Source organism: Curcuma longa, chromosome 1 (genome assembly GCF_044706935.1).
Source record: "Curcuma longa cultivar G26 ecotype Majalengka, Jawa Barat chromosome 1, ITB_CL_G26_1.1, whole genome shotgun sequence".
In the NCBI taxonomy this organism is placed as follows: Eukaryota; Viridiplantae; Streptophyta; class Magnoliopsida; order Zingiberales; family Zingiberaceae; genus Curcuma; species Curcuma longa.
Window position 1 is genome coordinate 7621041 of NC_133861.1, and position 15844 is coordinate 7636884.

A 15844-nucleotide genomic window follows, 5' to 3' on the forward strand; every position below is an offset into this window, starting at 1 on the left:
CCATCTTTCTCTCACTGCCCTCGAGCAGCTTCCACTAGCGATCCACCTTCGGCTCCTCGTGGCCTACCTCCGTTCTTTCAGGTATCTACTCATCATCACTTTCTTTTTCCAGCTTTTTTGAGGTTATTCTATTGGAAGAAGTATTTTATGGAGACGTTCACACGCTCTCAGCACGCACATTGCTCGCATTGACCATATTGCTCGCTACTATTCATGGATTTCACTCCTCGACCCTCTGCTCTTTTATATATTTCAACTTCTCCAGGCATTCTCGGTGCCTCTCATCGCGTTTGGGGATTTGGAGCCTAATGTAAGCAAAAGGATGGCTTTTTCCCATCTTGGGCTTTAGTTTTCTTGGCATTGCTGTTCTTAGGGTTTGAGTCTGGTGTAAAGTTACTTTTTCAGTGAGTTTGATTCGTGTTGCTTTGTTTAAGTAGATCAAAAAGGTGCCCTTTTTGGGTTCTTCAGCTGATTCATGTGTGTTTTTGTTCCGTTTTCTTTGATTCTGCAGCTTATGTGTGTGATCCTTTTGAATCTGTTCTAGCCAAGCTCCAGATCATTGAACTTCCTAGGTTGTGCTGAAACCATGTAAACTTAATCACTGGACATATTGTTGTGATTCAAATTTGGGCCTGCCTCTTTGTCTGAGGCTTTGTTTGCCCACAAACTACCTGAGGGAGACCATTTTTCGCATCAGAACATGGAGGAGACCTTCGTGCCTTTTCGCGGAATCAAGATTGACCTTGAAGGGAGATTGAAGTGCTACAAGCAAGACTGGACTGGTGGCTTCCGGGCTGGCATCAGGTGATGGAGTATTGCCTTGTTTTTGTTTCTCGCTTGAATTCTTGTTTTCGAATAGCTTTTATTAGTTGTGCCAATGCTATGTGCTTATATATGCTTATGGATCTCAGAATTTTGGCTCCAACGACATATATATTCTTCGCATCGGCAATCCCAGTTATTTCATTTGGGGAACAACTGGAAAGGGACACTGGTATTTTCTTTGGTCAAACTGTTTAAGCAAATTGTGTTTGCATCTGAAAATTCCAAGTATCATAGGCAGCATAAACATGACAAATGTATGTTTGAACATGATATTTGATCTTGGTTCCGGCAGATGGTATTCTGACAGCAGTTCAGACTTTAGCATCAACCGCTCTTTGTGGAATTATACACTCGATCATAGGAGGTCAACCTTTGCTGATCCTTGGAGTCGCAGAACCTACGGTGCTTATGTACACTTTCATGTTTAACTTTGCTAAGGATCGAGCAGATTTGGGACGAGAGTTGTTCCTAGCATGGACTGGATGGTGAGTACATGCTCTTTTTTTCTCCGAAAAAGGAAATCCAAAGCTTGCCAATTCCTTTGATCATTAATGAACATGTTCGGGTTTGAAATTGTAGGGTTTGCGTCTGGACTTCCTTTTTGCTGTTCTTACTGTCGATCTTAGGAGCTTGTTCCATCATCAACAGATTTACTCGTTTAGCGGGAGAGCTATTCGGTTTGCTGATTGCTATGCTGTTTATGCAACAGGCCATTAAGGTTAAGAACCGAGGACTAATTTAATATATTACATTGCTTTAATCGTTGTAATGCATAGTCCTGGATCTGACTGAGTAGTAGTCAACTAGACTGTATACATCATTTAGTTATTCTAACTTCACTTATTTTATCTCAACTTAGCCTTTAGAAGTGAACAAGAAAAGACCCACTCAAATTTGATTTGAATCTTAATTTAGCCTTTGACTTGAGATCTTTCAGGTTTTCATTTGACCCATTCCTTCGCATCCTGAATCTTTGAAAGAAAATAAACCTTCACTAAGGGTGGATGAAATAGTTCGATTATGTTAAGATGTTGTGACCTACCTATACAGGACCAATGCAGGTATAGTGCATGGTTTAGATGGAGAAAACAAGTAATGAAGTTCAGTCGAAGGTAGTCCAAGCATAGTGAGGTGGTAAGTCTATGGAAGACTTCGGCTAGAGTAACTCTGTGTTGCTGCCAGTTTGAAGTCGACCTGAGTTAGGTCTGAGGCTGAGTCGAAGGTCAGAGCAAGCATAATTTCAGATACCTCTCATGTGATGTTCATATCCTATCTATAGGCCTCGAGATGTGCCTCCCCTTCAATCAGATAATGTCGTATGGGGATAAAGGTTAATGGTACACGACATTCTAAATCCATAGCGTGTCAGCTTCCGATTGCTCCTGATCGGTGTTCCCCGTCCCGAGTTTTGTCCCTATCTTCCTGCCACTTGTCCATTCGTTCTTCCAATGATTATGTGGGTAAAGTTGCCTACATAGTGGAAAATTTTGTGGGTACTTTTGTCTTGCAATACCCCAAAACTTGATGTTTTTGGCGGTTTTATGAGTATATGGCCTAGAATAAAATTGAAAACTGAATCAAATCAATTGTTGACATGTAACCTTTTCAATCAACAAAATTTAAATAATGTTTGTGCCTTTTTGAACAACATTTTTTTCTGTTTTTCTTCTCGATCGGTGTATTAGTAGATGAAAAATTAGTTCACAACAATAACAAACTGTAGTATCTTTCCTTCAGGGGCTTGTTGATGAATTTCGCATACCGAAACGTGAGAACCCAAAGGCATTAGCATTCATTCCGTCTTGGAGGTTTGCCAATGGAATGTTTGCTTTAGTCCTGTCATTTGGTCTTCTCCTCACTGCACTAAGAAGTAGGAAAGCCCGGTCATGGCGCTATGGAACTGGTACAGTCTGAGAATTGGAGTGACAATCCTTTCTTCTTGCTTTCTTCTTCATTGCAAGTGATGCGACTTCTTATGAAGTTTCAAAATTATCAGGTTGGCTACGAGGATTTATCGCAGACTATGGTGTGCCACTTATGGTCCTCGTGTGGACAGGAGTATCTTATATACCTGCAAGTAGTGTTCCAAAAGGAATTCCAAGACGCCTTTTTAGCCCGAACCCATGGTCACCAGGAGCATATGAGAATTGGACAGTGATCAAGGTTTGCATCTCACAATTATGACCTGAGATTATCGGATATGGTTCGTATTTGACTCGATTTATACAGGCTTAAATTGTATCGGTTCTTTGTTTTTCACATTTGCAGCAAATGGCCAACGTGCCTTTTCTCTACATTCTTGGAGCTTTCATACCTGCAACAATGATAGCAGTCCTTTATTATTTCGATCACAGTGTAGCGTCTCAACTTGCTCAACAAAAGGAATTCAACTTGAGAAAGCCACCATCCTTCCATTACGATTTGCTTCTGCTCGGTTTCTTGGTGTGTTCTCTTTGCCATACTATTCGTTCATTTAGCCATGAAACACCTTCTAGAAAACTAAGTTAGTTCTCTTTTCGGATGGCAGACATTACTATGTGGTCTTATCGGAATTCCTCCAGCTAACGGAGTCATCCCACAGTCACCTATGCACACAAAAAGTCTAGCTACTCTCAAACATCAGGTATACAAAGTTTCGATAGTTTATTCAGCAACAACAACAACAACAAACAAACTGCGAGTCCCAACTATCTGGAGTTAGCTACATGGAGTTTTCTATTTTGTTTTCAAGTTAGAAAATGGAACCCGTTCTAATTGATATACTCACCGCAGCTTCTTCGTAATCGACTCGTAGCCACTGCACGCCGAAGTATGGGGCTAAACTCAAGCTTGAGCCAACTGTATGGGAGCATGCAAGAAGCATATCGGCAAATGCAGACTCCATTGATTTACCAAGAGCCAGCCCAATCTGGTCAGGTACGAGAAGTGAGTGGTGCTGATCTTCTTGCAGACTTTGGTTTACCAATCCATTGAAATGACTCTATCATGTAGGGTCTGAAAGAACTAAAAGATACGACTATCCAACTCGCTTCGAGCATGGGAAACATTGATGCACCAATCGACGAGTCAGTATTCGACATTGAAAAGGAAATTGATGACCTTCTACCAGTCGAGGTTAAAGAGCAACGTCTCAGCAATTTGCTTCAGGCTGCAATGGTCGGAGGGTGTGTTGCAGCTATGCCATTCCTCAAGAAGATCCCGACGTCTGTTCTTTGGGGATACTTTGCTTTCATGGCCATCGAAAGCTTGCCAGGGAACCAATTCTGGGAAAGGATTCTTCTACTTTTCACTGCTCCAAGTAGAAGATTCAAGTGAGTCTATCGACATCCATTCTATTACCTTTTTTAGCTCCATGGCTATCGAAATCGTATATGATCTCATGAACAAAACTTGTTCCTGACAGGGTGCTTGAGGATCAACATGCAACCTTTGTCGAGACGGTGCCTTTCAAGACGATCACTCTATTTACTCTCTTCCAAACAACTTACTTGCTTGTCTGCTTTGGAATAACATGGGTTCCGATAGCCGGTGTTCTGTTTCCGCTAATGATCATGCTTTTAGTTCCCGTAAGGCAGTACATCCTTCCGAAGCTCTTCAAAGGCGCACACCTTACCGATTTAGATGCAGCTGAATTTGAAGAATCACCACCCTTAGCATTTAACCTCGTAGCGGTTCGTATCATAATGCATTATGCTTTACGAGTATGTTTTCGTCTGCAAATTTTTGTATATTCGACTAAAACTACTACTACTTCAAGTAGGAAACTGAGATTGCCAAGGGATCACACTTTGCAGAAAGTGGGGAAGTGCTAGATCAAATGGTGACCCGAAGCCGAGGTGAAATTAGGCACATGAACAGTCCTAAAGTCACAAGCTCAACCGGAACACCATCGACCGATCCCCAGGGCAGAACGAGCCCCTGGTTATCCGACAAAGCTTACAGTCTTAGGATGAGTGAACTGAGGCAGGAGCAGAGTCCTCGAAACTTTGGACAAGGGCCGATCAGTCCAAGGACCATAGAGGTCATCGGACCTTCCAAACTAGGGGAACATGCCCGCGATTCTCCTGCGCAATAGAGATGAAGCGAAATCGATATGATATAGTAGTACTGCCTAGATGATCTCTCAACTATTCCTTAACATGTTAATGTAGATAAAACTACGCCATGTTGAGTTCTTTGTGGCTCTGTTGTAGCCTCAAAACCTTTTAGAATGTGTACCCAATTCGATCGAAATCGAACTTTGTTCTTGGTTTTGTATCTCTAGACACTCAGATTGTGATACTACTGAAAGGAGAATGAAGAAAGCAAACTTGGAACACATTGTTTTATGGTGTTGAGAGGTTACTTCTCTTGCTTTGTGATCAACAAGTCTTTGTATGTATTATATCGATTCGTTTGGTTCGGTTCGGTTCGATTGGTTGAATCGAGAATTAAATATAAATATGCATGATAACATAAAAATATATGAGCATTTTAAACGCTAATTTGTTTGTGAATAAGATTTAAAAGTAAACCAACACAAGAAATCCCTATAGAATTGAAATATCATAATTTATTGGGTTTTATTAAAAAGTTCAAGTGATTGCAGCAGCGGTAGTACGTAGTGGTGAGTGTTTCTTATAAATTCCCCCACTGATTTTCGTAAATCACAAAGACGCTCACTCGTTGGCCGCCACCTGGGGAGCTTTCTCCGGCGGAGCCGGCACCGCTGGAGGAAGCTTCTTCTTCGTCTCCGCCTCCTCCCCGTCCTCTTCGAGCTCGAAGGCTGACCTCAGGAAGGTCTTGGACAGCCCGGTGGCCGTCTTGAAGTTGATCTTCTCCGGCGCCGCCTCGTCGGCCGCCGAGATCTCCTCCACCGTCAGCCACAGCAGCAGCTCCTTCGCCTTGACGCCGGCCACCTTCTTGATCTTGTTGCTTTCGACGTAGGCGGCGATCTCCGGCGAGTACGCCACCTTCCTCCCGATCTTGCTGAAGACATGCTCCACCTTCTTCTTCTGCTTCAGCCACACGAAGCCCGTCTCCTTCACATACCCGCACTCAATAATATCTCTGTTTAAAAATACATTTTTAAAAAATAAAATAAAATAAAATAAAATATTTTATTCTATTTTTTGAATAAAATAATAATATCCTATCGTTATGGTACCTAAGAGGAAGGAGGCCGCAGGGGAGGCCAACTTCTTGTAGGAGGAACTTAGTCTTCTCTTGGCAAATTTCGTCCCCGTAGTAAATCTCGGCCTTGGCCTTCAACTCTTCAGGGATGATCATCATCGTCGTCATCGTAGTTTCGAACTCCTCCTCTTCTCTCCTCCTCCTTCCTATGGAGTGATATTCGCTTAGTTTGGTCAGTTCGGTATAGTTTGAGGGGTGGAATGGAGGAAGAAAGAGTGTTTGGGAGGATTCATATAGAGAGGAGGGAGTGCACAAGTTAAGGCATCCATAATTTAATAATAATTTTAATTTTAATTTATTTTTTTTTAAAAAATATATATTTAGGTCACAACATTCGAATGGAAATATTATATGCGCAAGTTGATCCATTTACGTAATGATGTGTATTAGGCTTGAATTAGATTGACATAAATAGTTAATTACTTTGTTATATACCATAAAATGTCTTTGTCACAAATTAAATTTGCTCGCATAGAATTAGGAATGAGAGTCGTATAATTCCTCATAAATGAGTTGTTCGGGGAGTAATAAAAGCCCTCTTTATAGGCTGCTTTATTAGCTTACTGTACACATACTTTTTTTTATATATTTTTATTTTGATTTAGAGCAATCACATTGATGTTAATGGGTAGAGCTATCAAACCAACTGACGAGACGGATCAATCTGTTAGAAATCTGTCATATAATAGGGCGGGATGGGTCGACCCACTAACTTGACGAATTGAAAATTTTTTAATCTCGCCCAACTTAAGGTGGGTCGTGGGTTAAGCAGGTCAACCCACGGAACTATCAAAAAATTAAAAATATTAAAATTTTTAAGTTTGAATTGTAGTTTAAACGAATCAAGTTGAATATTTTAAGTTTGAATTACAGTTTAGACCGATTAAGTCCACTAATTCATTGAATTTTCTCCATTAATTTTAAATTTTGAAGAAAAAAAATAAATTTCTCAATCAGCGAGTCAACTCATGCGAGTCACGAACCTAGGTGAGTCGATCCATCTGAATCCGACTAAAAATGGGTTGATAAAATTTCAATTCAGTCCGCTTAAATTATTTGACGAGATAGACCAATCCGACGGATCTAACTCAAATTGACAACTCTAATGTATAAGTATTATAGCACTCAAATGGTATTACAGTCAATGTGAGTGAGTGTTATGACACTCACACACGTCAACGTTCAATTCTTTGAACATCAATGAACAAAATTCAAAAAAAAAAATCAAGGTGCATGTGCGTGCATGGGTTAGACACAAAGCTGTAGGATCCACAAATAATGAGTAGGCAGTGAGATCTATAAATAATGACCGTTAATGTTAAAATGAATATGAATGTGTATTAATAAAAAAAATATTAATATAATAAGTAAGTGGCATGTGAGTTTTTTTTTTTTTTTTTAAGAGATGACATATATTAACGTTGAAATCAATACGGATTAGGGCGATAGTTCATGTCGAAGCATAATTCGTAGGGAGGCCGTCGTGTCTCATTGATTGGTGAGTTATAGCTGGATCTCGATCACCTTAAAGACAAGTTGACTTAGAAACACGGTCGATCTATTTAATTCGAAAATTTATAGTTTGTGGGGTCAAATTAAATTGTGATTTCATGAATAGCCGACATGAATATGAACTTCACGAATGATAGTTTATCGAATTTTTATTATATTTTCCATGGTAGGAATTGGGAAGTGCTAAATAGCATATGCAAAAGGAAACACTCGATAGGAATGACGTTTAATTCTAATTCAAACACTACTTTAACCTATATTTAAAATCGATTGTAGAGCTACGAAATCGTTGTCATATCGTTCGACCCGCTTAACATGAATCCAAATATGCAAGACTACAGTCGAACCATGTCATTTCGTATAAACCGGTTTAAGTCATAGTTTGTGAGTCAAGGAATGGTAGTAATGAATAAAACAAGGAGTAGTTGAGCTATTAAGGAAGAAGGGTAGCATCCTCATAAATGAAAAATAAAATAAGACCTGTGAATAAATGCCCTTGTAGTTACTCCACCTACCCAAAGCTTCCGACTTTACATCTTCCCCAATTCAATTTTTAATGCAAGAGATATGACCTGATCTTCTAATATAAATATATATCATTCATCTCCTCTAATATAAAATTTCTGACTCGTTTAAATCTCATTTAAAATATATTATATCTAATAAGTTTAAAAAATTTATGATGTTGAATTATATGTTAGAATTCATTTATATTTCTTGATATATTTTAATAATCAATAAAAAAAATTTATGAAATCAGATCAATCACTGCTAAAATTAACCAACTTAAGTCACAAATATAAAACAGTTAAAGCCATCCGCATTCTTCCACATACGACAAAAAATAAAAACTTTAATTTGAAGAAATTGAATTAGTAATTAATAATGCATCTTGTGATGTCAATATCTAGCTCCATGCAGTTAACATTTATATATCTTTAAAAAAAAATGATAAATCCCAGTCAGTCTCATGAACTCAATCTTTGGGGGTGATCAATCCGATCCCACGGAAGTTTTCTACCGACCACTAGGGTAAATCAGAAAGCGCATACGACGGCCAATCCAGATGCCCAGCATCCTTTGATTGCGTTCCCCATTTGGAAGAAAATTCTTGCAAATACGCTGTAGCTGGTGATCGAACCGCAGGTCCCTGGGTCACAATCCGAATGTCCTACTGTTGCATCATTGCCTCGGGGACAAATATAAAACAGTTAAAGCCATCCGCACTCTTCCACATACGACAAAAAACAAAAACTTTAATTTGAAGAAATTGAATTAGTAATTAATAATGCATCTTGTTATGTCACTATCTAGCTCCATGCAGTTAACATTTATATATCTTAGAGCATCTACAACGCTGTTAATGGGGGCGTTAATAACACCATATTAATAGTCCACATGAACACGTTAATACTTTTAAACGCGTTCATGGTAGTGAGGTGGGCCTTACATGTTTTTTTTTATATTTTTTTATTAATATTCAGGTGTTATTAATGAGAGAGCGTTGTGGATGCTCTTATCCCCACACAGAAGACACAAGTAGAGGTGTTGGCTCACATGCATGTCAGATCAAAAAATATTTAATTCTTATTTTAAATTATTAAATTTAAGACGAACTCACATCTATTTGATTAATGTTTTCAAAGTAAATTAAAATTCCCAAAACTAAACTTTATTTTTATATATATAATTTTAATTTAAATATACTCAAATTAAAATATAAATAATTTAAATTTAAATCAAATCAAAATTCAACCAACTTATCGAACTTGTATATTTAAATATTTTTATAAAATTCAACATCAAATCAAAAGGGTTCATAAAACATAATTTATATTATGCAGAAAAAAAATTAATCATCAACTACAATTTTATAACTACTGTAACACACCATGTTGAAAAGAAGTAGAACGCCCTAAATCAAATTTTCAAACTGCACAGGATATTTTGATAGGAATTATTTGTAAAAAGGTATAACACATTTGGGAGGCCAGATGAAAATTTTCCTAACAAAAATAACACAGCTTAGTTTGCTAATTGATCAGTGTAAGGTTCTGAAATATCAAAACTAAAAGCATTGTTTTGCAGCCTTCAGAGCACAAAGATCATTGGCACAAATTCAAGGTCTGACCATATTGTCCATAACATTAAAAGAAAGCATTCGCAGCAAACGTAGAGTAAATAGATGTTTACTTGCAGATGAAACGTATAAGAGAAACATGAATCTCGATGATGATAAACTTGTGTCTCTAACTTTTTCGGTGTTCAGGCAGGCAATCTTGCCTATGAGCATTTATGCATTGGCAAGTCAATGGTGAGAGTGAGAACAAAGGCAATTTTTGTTTCTACTTTCTAGCTTTACTCTCCACCTTTTCCTTGGCCCTCTTATTGTACAATCTCTCGAGCACTCGTTTTGCCTCGCATGAAGGGAAGTTGCTCAGATCAAAATAGTGTGGAGCTATGTCGATCATCCTGCAAATAGAAATTATAGTTGAGAGATTTGGGATGTTAAGAAAATGACACAAGTAAAGAAGATTTAACATCAAAGAGGCAGCCAGCATTTGTTTGAACTATTGCTTTGTCACAAGCTATCATTTTCAAACTTACCACTCTCCTTTAATATCCGTTACGGTGCGGATGAAGTTCCTGCTGGTCAAAACATACTCATTATAAATGACCCATTCTGGCTTGTGATCCAAGCAGGTTGATGGATGAAGATGAACCACCTAGAATTACATCATGTGGTTATAGTTCATCGAAAGCTTCGCTGAGGAAACAATTGAGAATCAGAGAGGAAAGCAGCAAAATGAAAAACCTGATTGTCCTTCACTGTGAGGTAGTGTCCTGTTCTCTCAAGATGGGCCACCTGCATGAAGTACCCAGCAAGCATGGCTTTTCTGATGTTCACATAATAATCCCGACTGTTGAAGTCGGTGCTGCATAGCTTGAGGTTGAACCTAGCCATGATCCGAACAAGCTGTTGCCTCACATTGTCAGCAGCCTTCATAGTCCTACTGTTTATAAAATTCTCGTAGCACCAAGAAGAGTCCTCAGCTGCAATAACAAGGCAGATTTAAATAACCAAACTATTGCAAACAATGCATTTGGCAAAGTAGTTATATTACACACTTACCATTTTGCTTGTATGCATGATATACGTTTAACAACGTCAGGTGATCTCCGTCGATATGGCCAAACCGAGCTTTAGCTTCATCTGCCGCTTTCTGGGCCTCCCTAGGCCGGAGAAAGCAATTGGGTACTAGAAATATAATTTGTAATCACAGAGGAGGCCCACTGAAGGTCAGCGTATGCATGGAGTCAACACGTAACTGCTTCATAAGCAACTATTTGAGAAACTGAAACTATCTAGAGGAGTCCTAAAGCACTGGTTAATAAGACCACACTAGATTGATCATTAGATGCTAAAGTCTAATCAACATAGCAGCCAGTCACACCTATCGAGATGATCCAGCAACAGAAGCCGTCAAAGGCACCACATCCTATTCCTTTATACTTTGAACAAGGACTAGCTGTGAAGGAAAAGCTGCATGCTTGCAACTCAAATTCTATGTTAATATATTGTGATTGACATTGCTAATTGCCAACAATGTTATGAAAAGATGTACAGGCGAGAACTACATAATAGAATAACTTATACAATATCAAATGCTACTCTGGAGGAAGTCTAAATGCCCACAGTGCAAAACTCTGAGCAAGCATGCAGGGTCCATAAAATTCAAGCGCATATATATATATATATACATTACAAACAACAGAAGAAAACAAGAAAAGTTTAAAAAAAAAGAGAAAGTTTATGCTAACCTGAAAGCATTGCAGACATTGATAGGATCTCATTGGAGCAGTTGAACTCTGGACTGACAACCAACATCTTTGCCATCTGAGGGTCTAAGGGAAACTCACTCATGAGTTCACCTAGCTTAGTCAAATTGCCATCATCATCCAAAGCACCTAGGTAATTTAAGATCTCAAGTGCTCGCATGAGTGTTTCAGGAGCAGGAGGGTCCATAAAATCAAAATGGACCAGATCATCAATTCCCAGTTTCTTCAAAGTAAGGACTGTATTTGCTAAGTTAGAGCGGAGAATCTCTGGATAGGTTTGTTCTTGTAAGTCACCCTTGAAACTTTTCTCAGTGTAAAGTCTAAAACATTTCCCAGGTTGTGTTCTACCAGCACGTCCCGCCCTTTGATGTGCACTAGCCTTGGAAATTGGAGAGACAAGCAAAGATTCCACACGTATTCGTGGATTATAAACCTTTTGTTTGGAGAAACCAGGATCTATCACATAAACAATACCATCAATAGTCAATGAAGTTTCTGCAATGTTAGTTGATACCACAATCTTCCTTCCAGGTGGGCCACCTTCCTCCAACGGTGCTGGAGCAGGCTCAAATATTCTTTGCTGCAATAGAGGAGGTAAGGTGGAATATAAAGGCACCACTTTCACAGGGCCCACTTGGTCACCCAAATTATTAATTTCCTTTGTTATTTTCTTACATGCATCTTCTATTTCTTCCTCTCCGGTAAGGAAAACAAGTATGTCACCCTGAGGTTCACACATGTGTATCTGTACAACAGTTCGTAAAGCAGCTTCCAAGTAATCCCTTTCAGGATCTTGTGTGTAGAAAATTTCAACTGGATGCAATCTACCAGGTACCTTCATTAAAGGTGCTCCATTAAAGTAACCCTGAAATTTCTCAGCCTCAAGAGTAGCACTCATCACAACCAACTTCAAATCAGGTCTATTTTTTAGTACTTCTTTCAGAAGCCCAAATAAGACATCTGTCGCCAAGGTACGCTCATGAGCCTCATCGAGAATTATCACCTTGTATCTCTCCAATAATGGATCAGCCATTGCTTCTCTTAACAGCATACCATCAGTTAAATATCTGGCATCATATGGTGACAGTGGGGCAGAAAATCAGACCGAGGTTTACATTATCAATTTGTTCTGATTATGAGTGCCTATTAATCTTGTTTTAGTGTGTAGCGATCTTAAAAAAAGATGGTGAATGTACCCATATAAAATATCACCCCAGCATACTTTCTACCCCCTACTGAAGTAACAAATTTCAAAACACATTACTTACAAGATAATCCAAAACAAAATTTCTGAACTGTATAGTTTTTGAAATTGAGGTCATTATTTCAATAAAAAAAAATCATGCGAACAATATTTTCAGCCATGTTATTTCTGAAGGAGACAATCAAATATTCTTCAGAAATCAACTCCCAAAGGAAGATGCATGAAAGCTACCAACAATATTTGATTTACAGTATAGTAGCAATGTTTAACCATCAAATCATAGTAAAGTTAGCAATCACATCTCCTACTAAAATCCCCCGTGTCCTTTTTCTAAAAAAATCCCATTGGAACCCATCAATCATTATAACATAGTTTTTTTTAATATTTGCTAACAAATCTTGCTGCTTGGTGAAAATACATACCCATGAAGGTCAGGATTCATAAAATATATATAATAAAGGCAATTACTGAAATTGTCACCATTGAAGAAAATCAAAGGCAGGAGAAGCAGCAGAAGTGGACTTACTTCAATATAGTCTTGTGATTACTGCAATCTTCAAACCTAATGCTATAACCAACTTCATCGCCGATTGTTACATCCATCTCTTCAGCAACTCGGCGAGAAACAGACATAGCAGCAACTCGTCGAGGTTGAGTGCAAGCAACCATGGAGCGCTTGCCCAAGTCCTCATATTCCAATACAAATTGTGGAATCTGTTCAAAGATACATTATTCTTTTAAAAAGTAACACATGCAATATAAAGAAAGAAACATTAATCCAATCTGATAAGGAATAACAGACAAATAAAGTCACACAAGAGAATCCACATGAATAGGAAATAAACAATATGCATATTCAAAATTGTCAACTGAAACCACCAGATACTTGTCTGATATTTGACAAAAGGCTAAAAGGGTACAACGACCACTGAATAACCATGCCAAGCCACAGAAACAAGAAGCATGAGAAAGAAAACCTTAAAAGATAAGGCCAGTTTATCAACAGATACATAAAAGGGCACTAATTAGCAATGGTTTATGCATTCAGTCATAGGATTGCCTACTCTAGACCCAGAGCAACAAAGAAAAAAAAGATAGGTGATTAATAAGAGCACTGATCATGACTCATGATGCTTCTACAAAGAAGAATGATAGTGAAAAAATCAGCCAAAAGTCCACCAGCCAAAAGGAATCATTCATGCGTCTATAAAAGGAAGAAAAAAGGTTAAAAAGGGCAGCACTGTCAGGACCAACTGGTAAACAACAATTGAAAGTGCTTTTACATCATCCTGCAAAATCCAACTTCACTGTGGAAGAGGTACTTGTTTCCTATTTTTCTGCAGAGGATGACTTGAGCTTCATGAAGCGCACTAAGGAAGCTCCAATACCCAAGTGCATCTTTCCTCGCAGACCTTGACAGTCACGATCCTCTGAGGGAAGAAAGATGGCTTGATTGGGAGAAAAAGCTTGGTCACACACAAATTTGGCTTGCTCAGGAGGATTCTCTTTTTGGAGCAGCCTCAGACTTGTCTAATTGCTTAGGTGCCAGCTTTGGCCTTCACATAATACCATGATGAAGGAAATCGCTGAATTGTCATCCGACAAATAGACAGCGCTGCATTTGTGCATAAACTCCAGAAGTTGATTGTCTAATCACTAAGGTGCAAACTTTGGCCTTAAATACTTATACAATACTGCCTCCTCCATTGTGAGCATCAGCAATTGAATGAAGCACAACTAGATTCCTCCTTTGAGGGCATCACGCAAGTGAACAAGACTAGGATTTTGGTTCTGCAATGAGACTGCTTCAAGGTAAGCTTTTATCTAGCTTCGTTCACATCTTCCTCCTCTTCCTACAACTTCATTGACATCACCCGCATCTTCTTCCTCTGCCCAAGCCATGCCAAAAGATGAGCCTTTGTTACTTCATTCAAGTTGCCAAAGCCGCTAAGCAAGCTCCTTTTATCCTCTTCTTGTTCCACCCTCACTTCTTTCCCCTCCTCCTCGTTGGAACGACCTGCACTGACCGAAACCCTCTCTTCTTATTCTTTCCCATCCTCCTCACTGCAACAGGCACAGACCGAACCAGAGCAATACTGTTCTCGTTCTGGTCTCTGACCGAAACTCCAAAATCTTTAAACCATGCTATGAAGCTTATCCAGGAGCACATAAAATGACATAACGAGGCAATACATACTACTTCAAGGTTCAAAATCATATACGTAATAGTTGCAGAATCACAATCAAAGATCGAACCGTCAAGTAGTGTAGAACAAACCTGAGTTGTTTTACCACTGCCAGTCTCTCCGACCAAAATCAGAGTTTGGTTAGCCTTCAAAACTTGCAAGAACTCTTCTTTCTGCTGCCACACGGGGAGGGTCTTCCTCTTCTCCAGGATCTCGTAGTACCTCTGCGAGTAAGGCCGACCGTTCCACCGGTTGATCCCGTTCGGGACCGCCGCCGCCTTGGAGGAGAAGGCACCATTCACCTTGGCCAGCTTCTCCGATACGGATGCCTCGTCCATGACGTCAAACAAGCTCACCTTCCTCTTCCTCTCCGTGGACATTACGAGCTCCTGCTCCTCCAATCAAAACCAGAAAGTAACCGAAAGACCGACAACCACTCCGATCGCCTCAGACAGAGATCGAGAGTCCCGAAGCAGCGAGCTTAGGGTTTTCAAAGGGAAACTCTAGAATTTGGGGAATGAGTCGACCCATAGAACTCTAATATATCCCACGTGGAGATCCTTAAAATTGAATAAAAAATAATTAATATTCAATCGAATTTTTTTAATTTATTAAATTTTTTAGAATTTATTAAATTTTTAAATAAAAATTAAACATATAACATATGAAATGATTTATTGAAAATTAAATTAATTAAAATAATTAAAATTTTTAAATATTATAAAAGATTTATCAATTAGTTAAAAATTTATAAATTTATTTATTAAAAATTATATTTTTTTATTTTAATTAATTCAATTTAATCGATTTAAAATCAAATTGAATTAATTATTTTTTAAAAAAAATTAAGATTTTAAAATAACTGAACTAAATTTTTAAATTTAATCAATTTATCTAATTTAATCGAACTTTTACTCACCTTTATCCATAAGTGAAAAAGTTTTTATAGCTACCCGTAATCATATAAACTCACAAAATGGCCCTTTTTCTTAGCCAGCCAAATTATTATAATTTAATATAGGAAAATTTTCATTTTTCACCCTATATTTATTTTCATCTTCAAAGTCGATTACATTCTTTTATATAAAATTTATTGTTTATCATT

General features: G+C 38.3%; 3 protein-coding genes across 4 annotated transcripts; 1 reads left to right on the plus strand and 2 right to left on the minus strand.

Annotated features, from left to right (window-relative positions):
• The first annotated feature begins 218 nt into the window (after positions 1 to 218).
• On the plus strand, positions 219 to 5152 carry LOC141821704 (boron transporter 1-like). The gene is made up of 13 exons (XM_074709061.1): positions 219 to 310; positions 512 to 804; positions 912 to 994; positions 1118 to 1310; positions 1405 to 1543; positions 2563 to 2728; positions 2822 to 2988; positions 3094 to 3267; positions 3353 to 3448; positions 3598 to 3741; positions 3817 to 4136; positions 4229 to 4496; positions 4586 to 5152. The coding sequence occupies exons 2-13, from the start codon at positions 701 to 703 to the stop codon at positions 4898 to 4900; spliced, it is 2169 nt and encodes a 722-aa protein (XP_074565162.1). The 5' UTR covers positions 219 to 310; positions 512 to 700; the 3' UTR covers positions 4901 to 5152.
• A 216-nt stretch (positions 5153 to 5368) lies between these two features.
• LOC141813405 (uncharacterized) lies at positions 5369 to 6184 on the minus strand. Its single transcript, XM_074701374.1, has 2 exons — positions 5972 to 6184; positions 5369 to 5874 (listed from the first exon to the last, which is right to left on the minus strand). The coding sequence occupies exons 1-2, from the start codon at positions 6103 to 6105 to the stop codon at positions 5484 to 5486; spliced, it is 525 nt and encodes a 174-aa protein (XP_074557475.1). The 5' UTR covers positions 6106 to 6184; the 3' UTR covers positions 5369 to 5483.
• A 3385-nt stretch (positions 6185 to 9569) lies between these two features.
• On the minus strand, positions 9570 to 15231 carry LOC141821687 (putative pre-mRNA-splicing factor ATP-dependent RNA helicase DEAH2). Of its 2 annotated transcripts, XM_074709047.1 has the most exons (7): positions 14832 to 15231; positions 13080 to 13267; positions 11332 to 12416; positions 10643 to 10768; positions 10325 to 10563; positions 10117 to 10235; positions 9570 to 9981 (listed from the first exon to the last, which is right to left on the minus strand). In XM_074709047.1, the coding sequence occupies exons 1-7, from the start codon at positions 15117 to 15119 to the stop codon at positions 9855 to 9857; spliced, it is 2172 nt and encodes a 723-aa protein (XP_074565148.1). In that variant the 5' UTR covers positions 15120 to 15231; the 3' UTR covers positions 9570 to 9854. The 2 variants fall into 2 exon arrangements, with proteins under 2 accessions (XP_074565148.1, XP_074565152.1); XM_074709051.1 differs by lacking the exons at positions 9570 to 9981; positions 10117 to 10235; positions 10325 to 10563 and having other exon boundaries at positions 10663 to 10838.
• Positions 15232 to 15844: the final 613 nt, after the last annotated feature.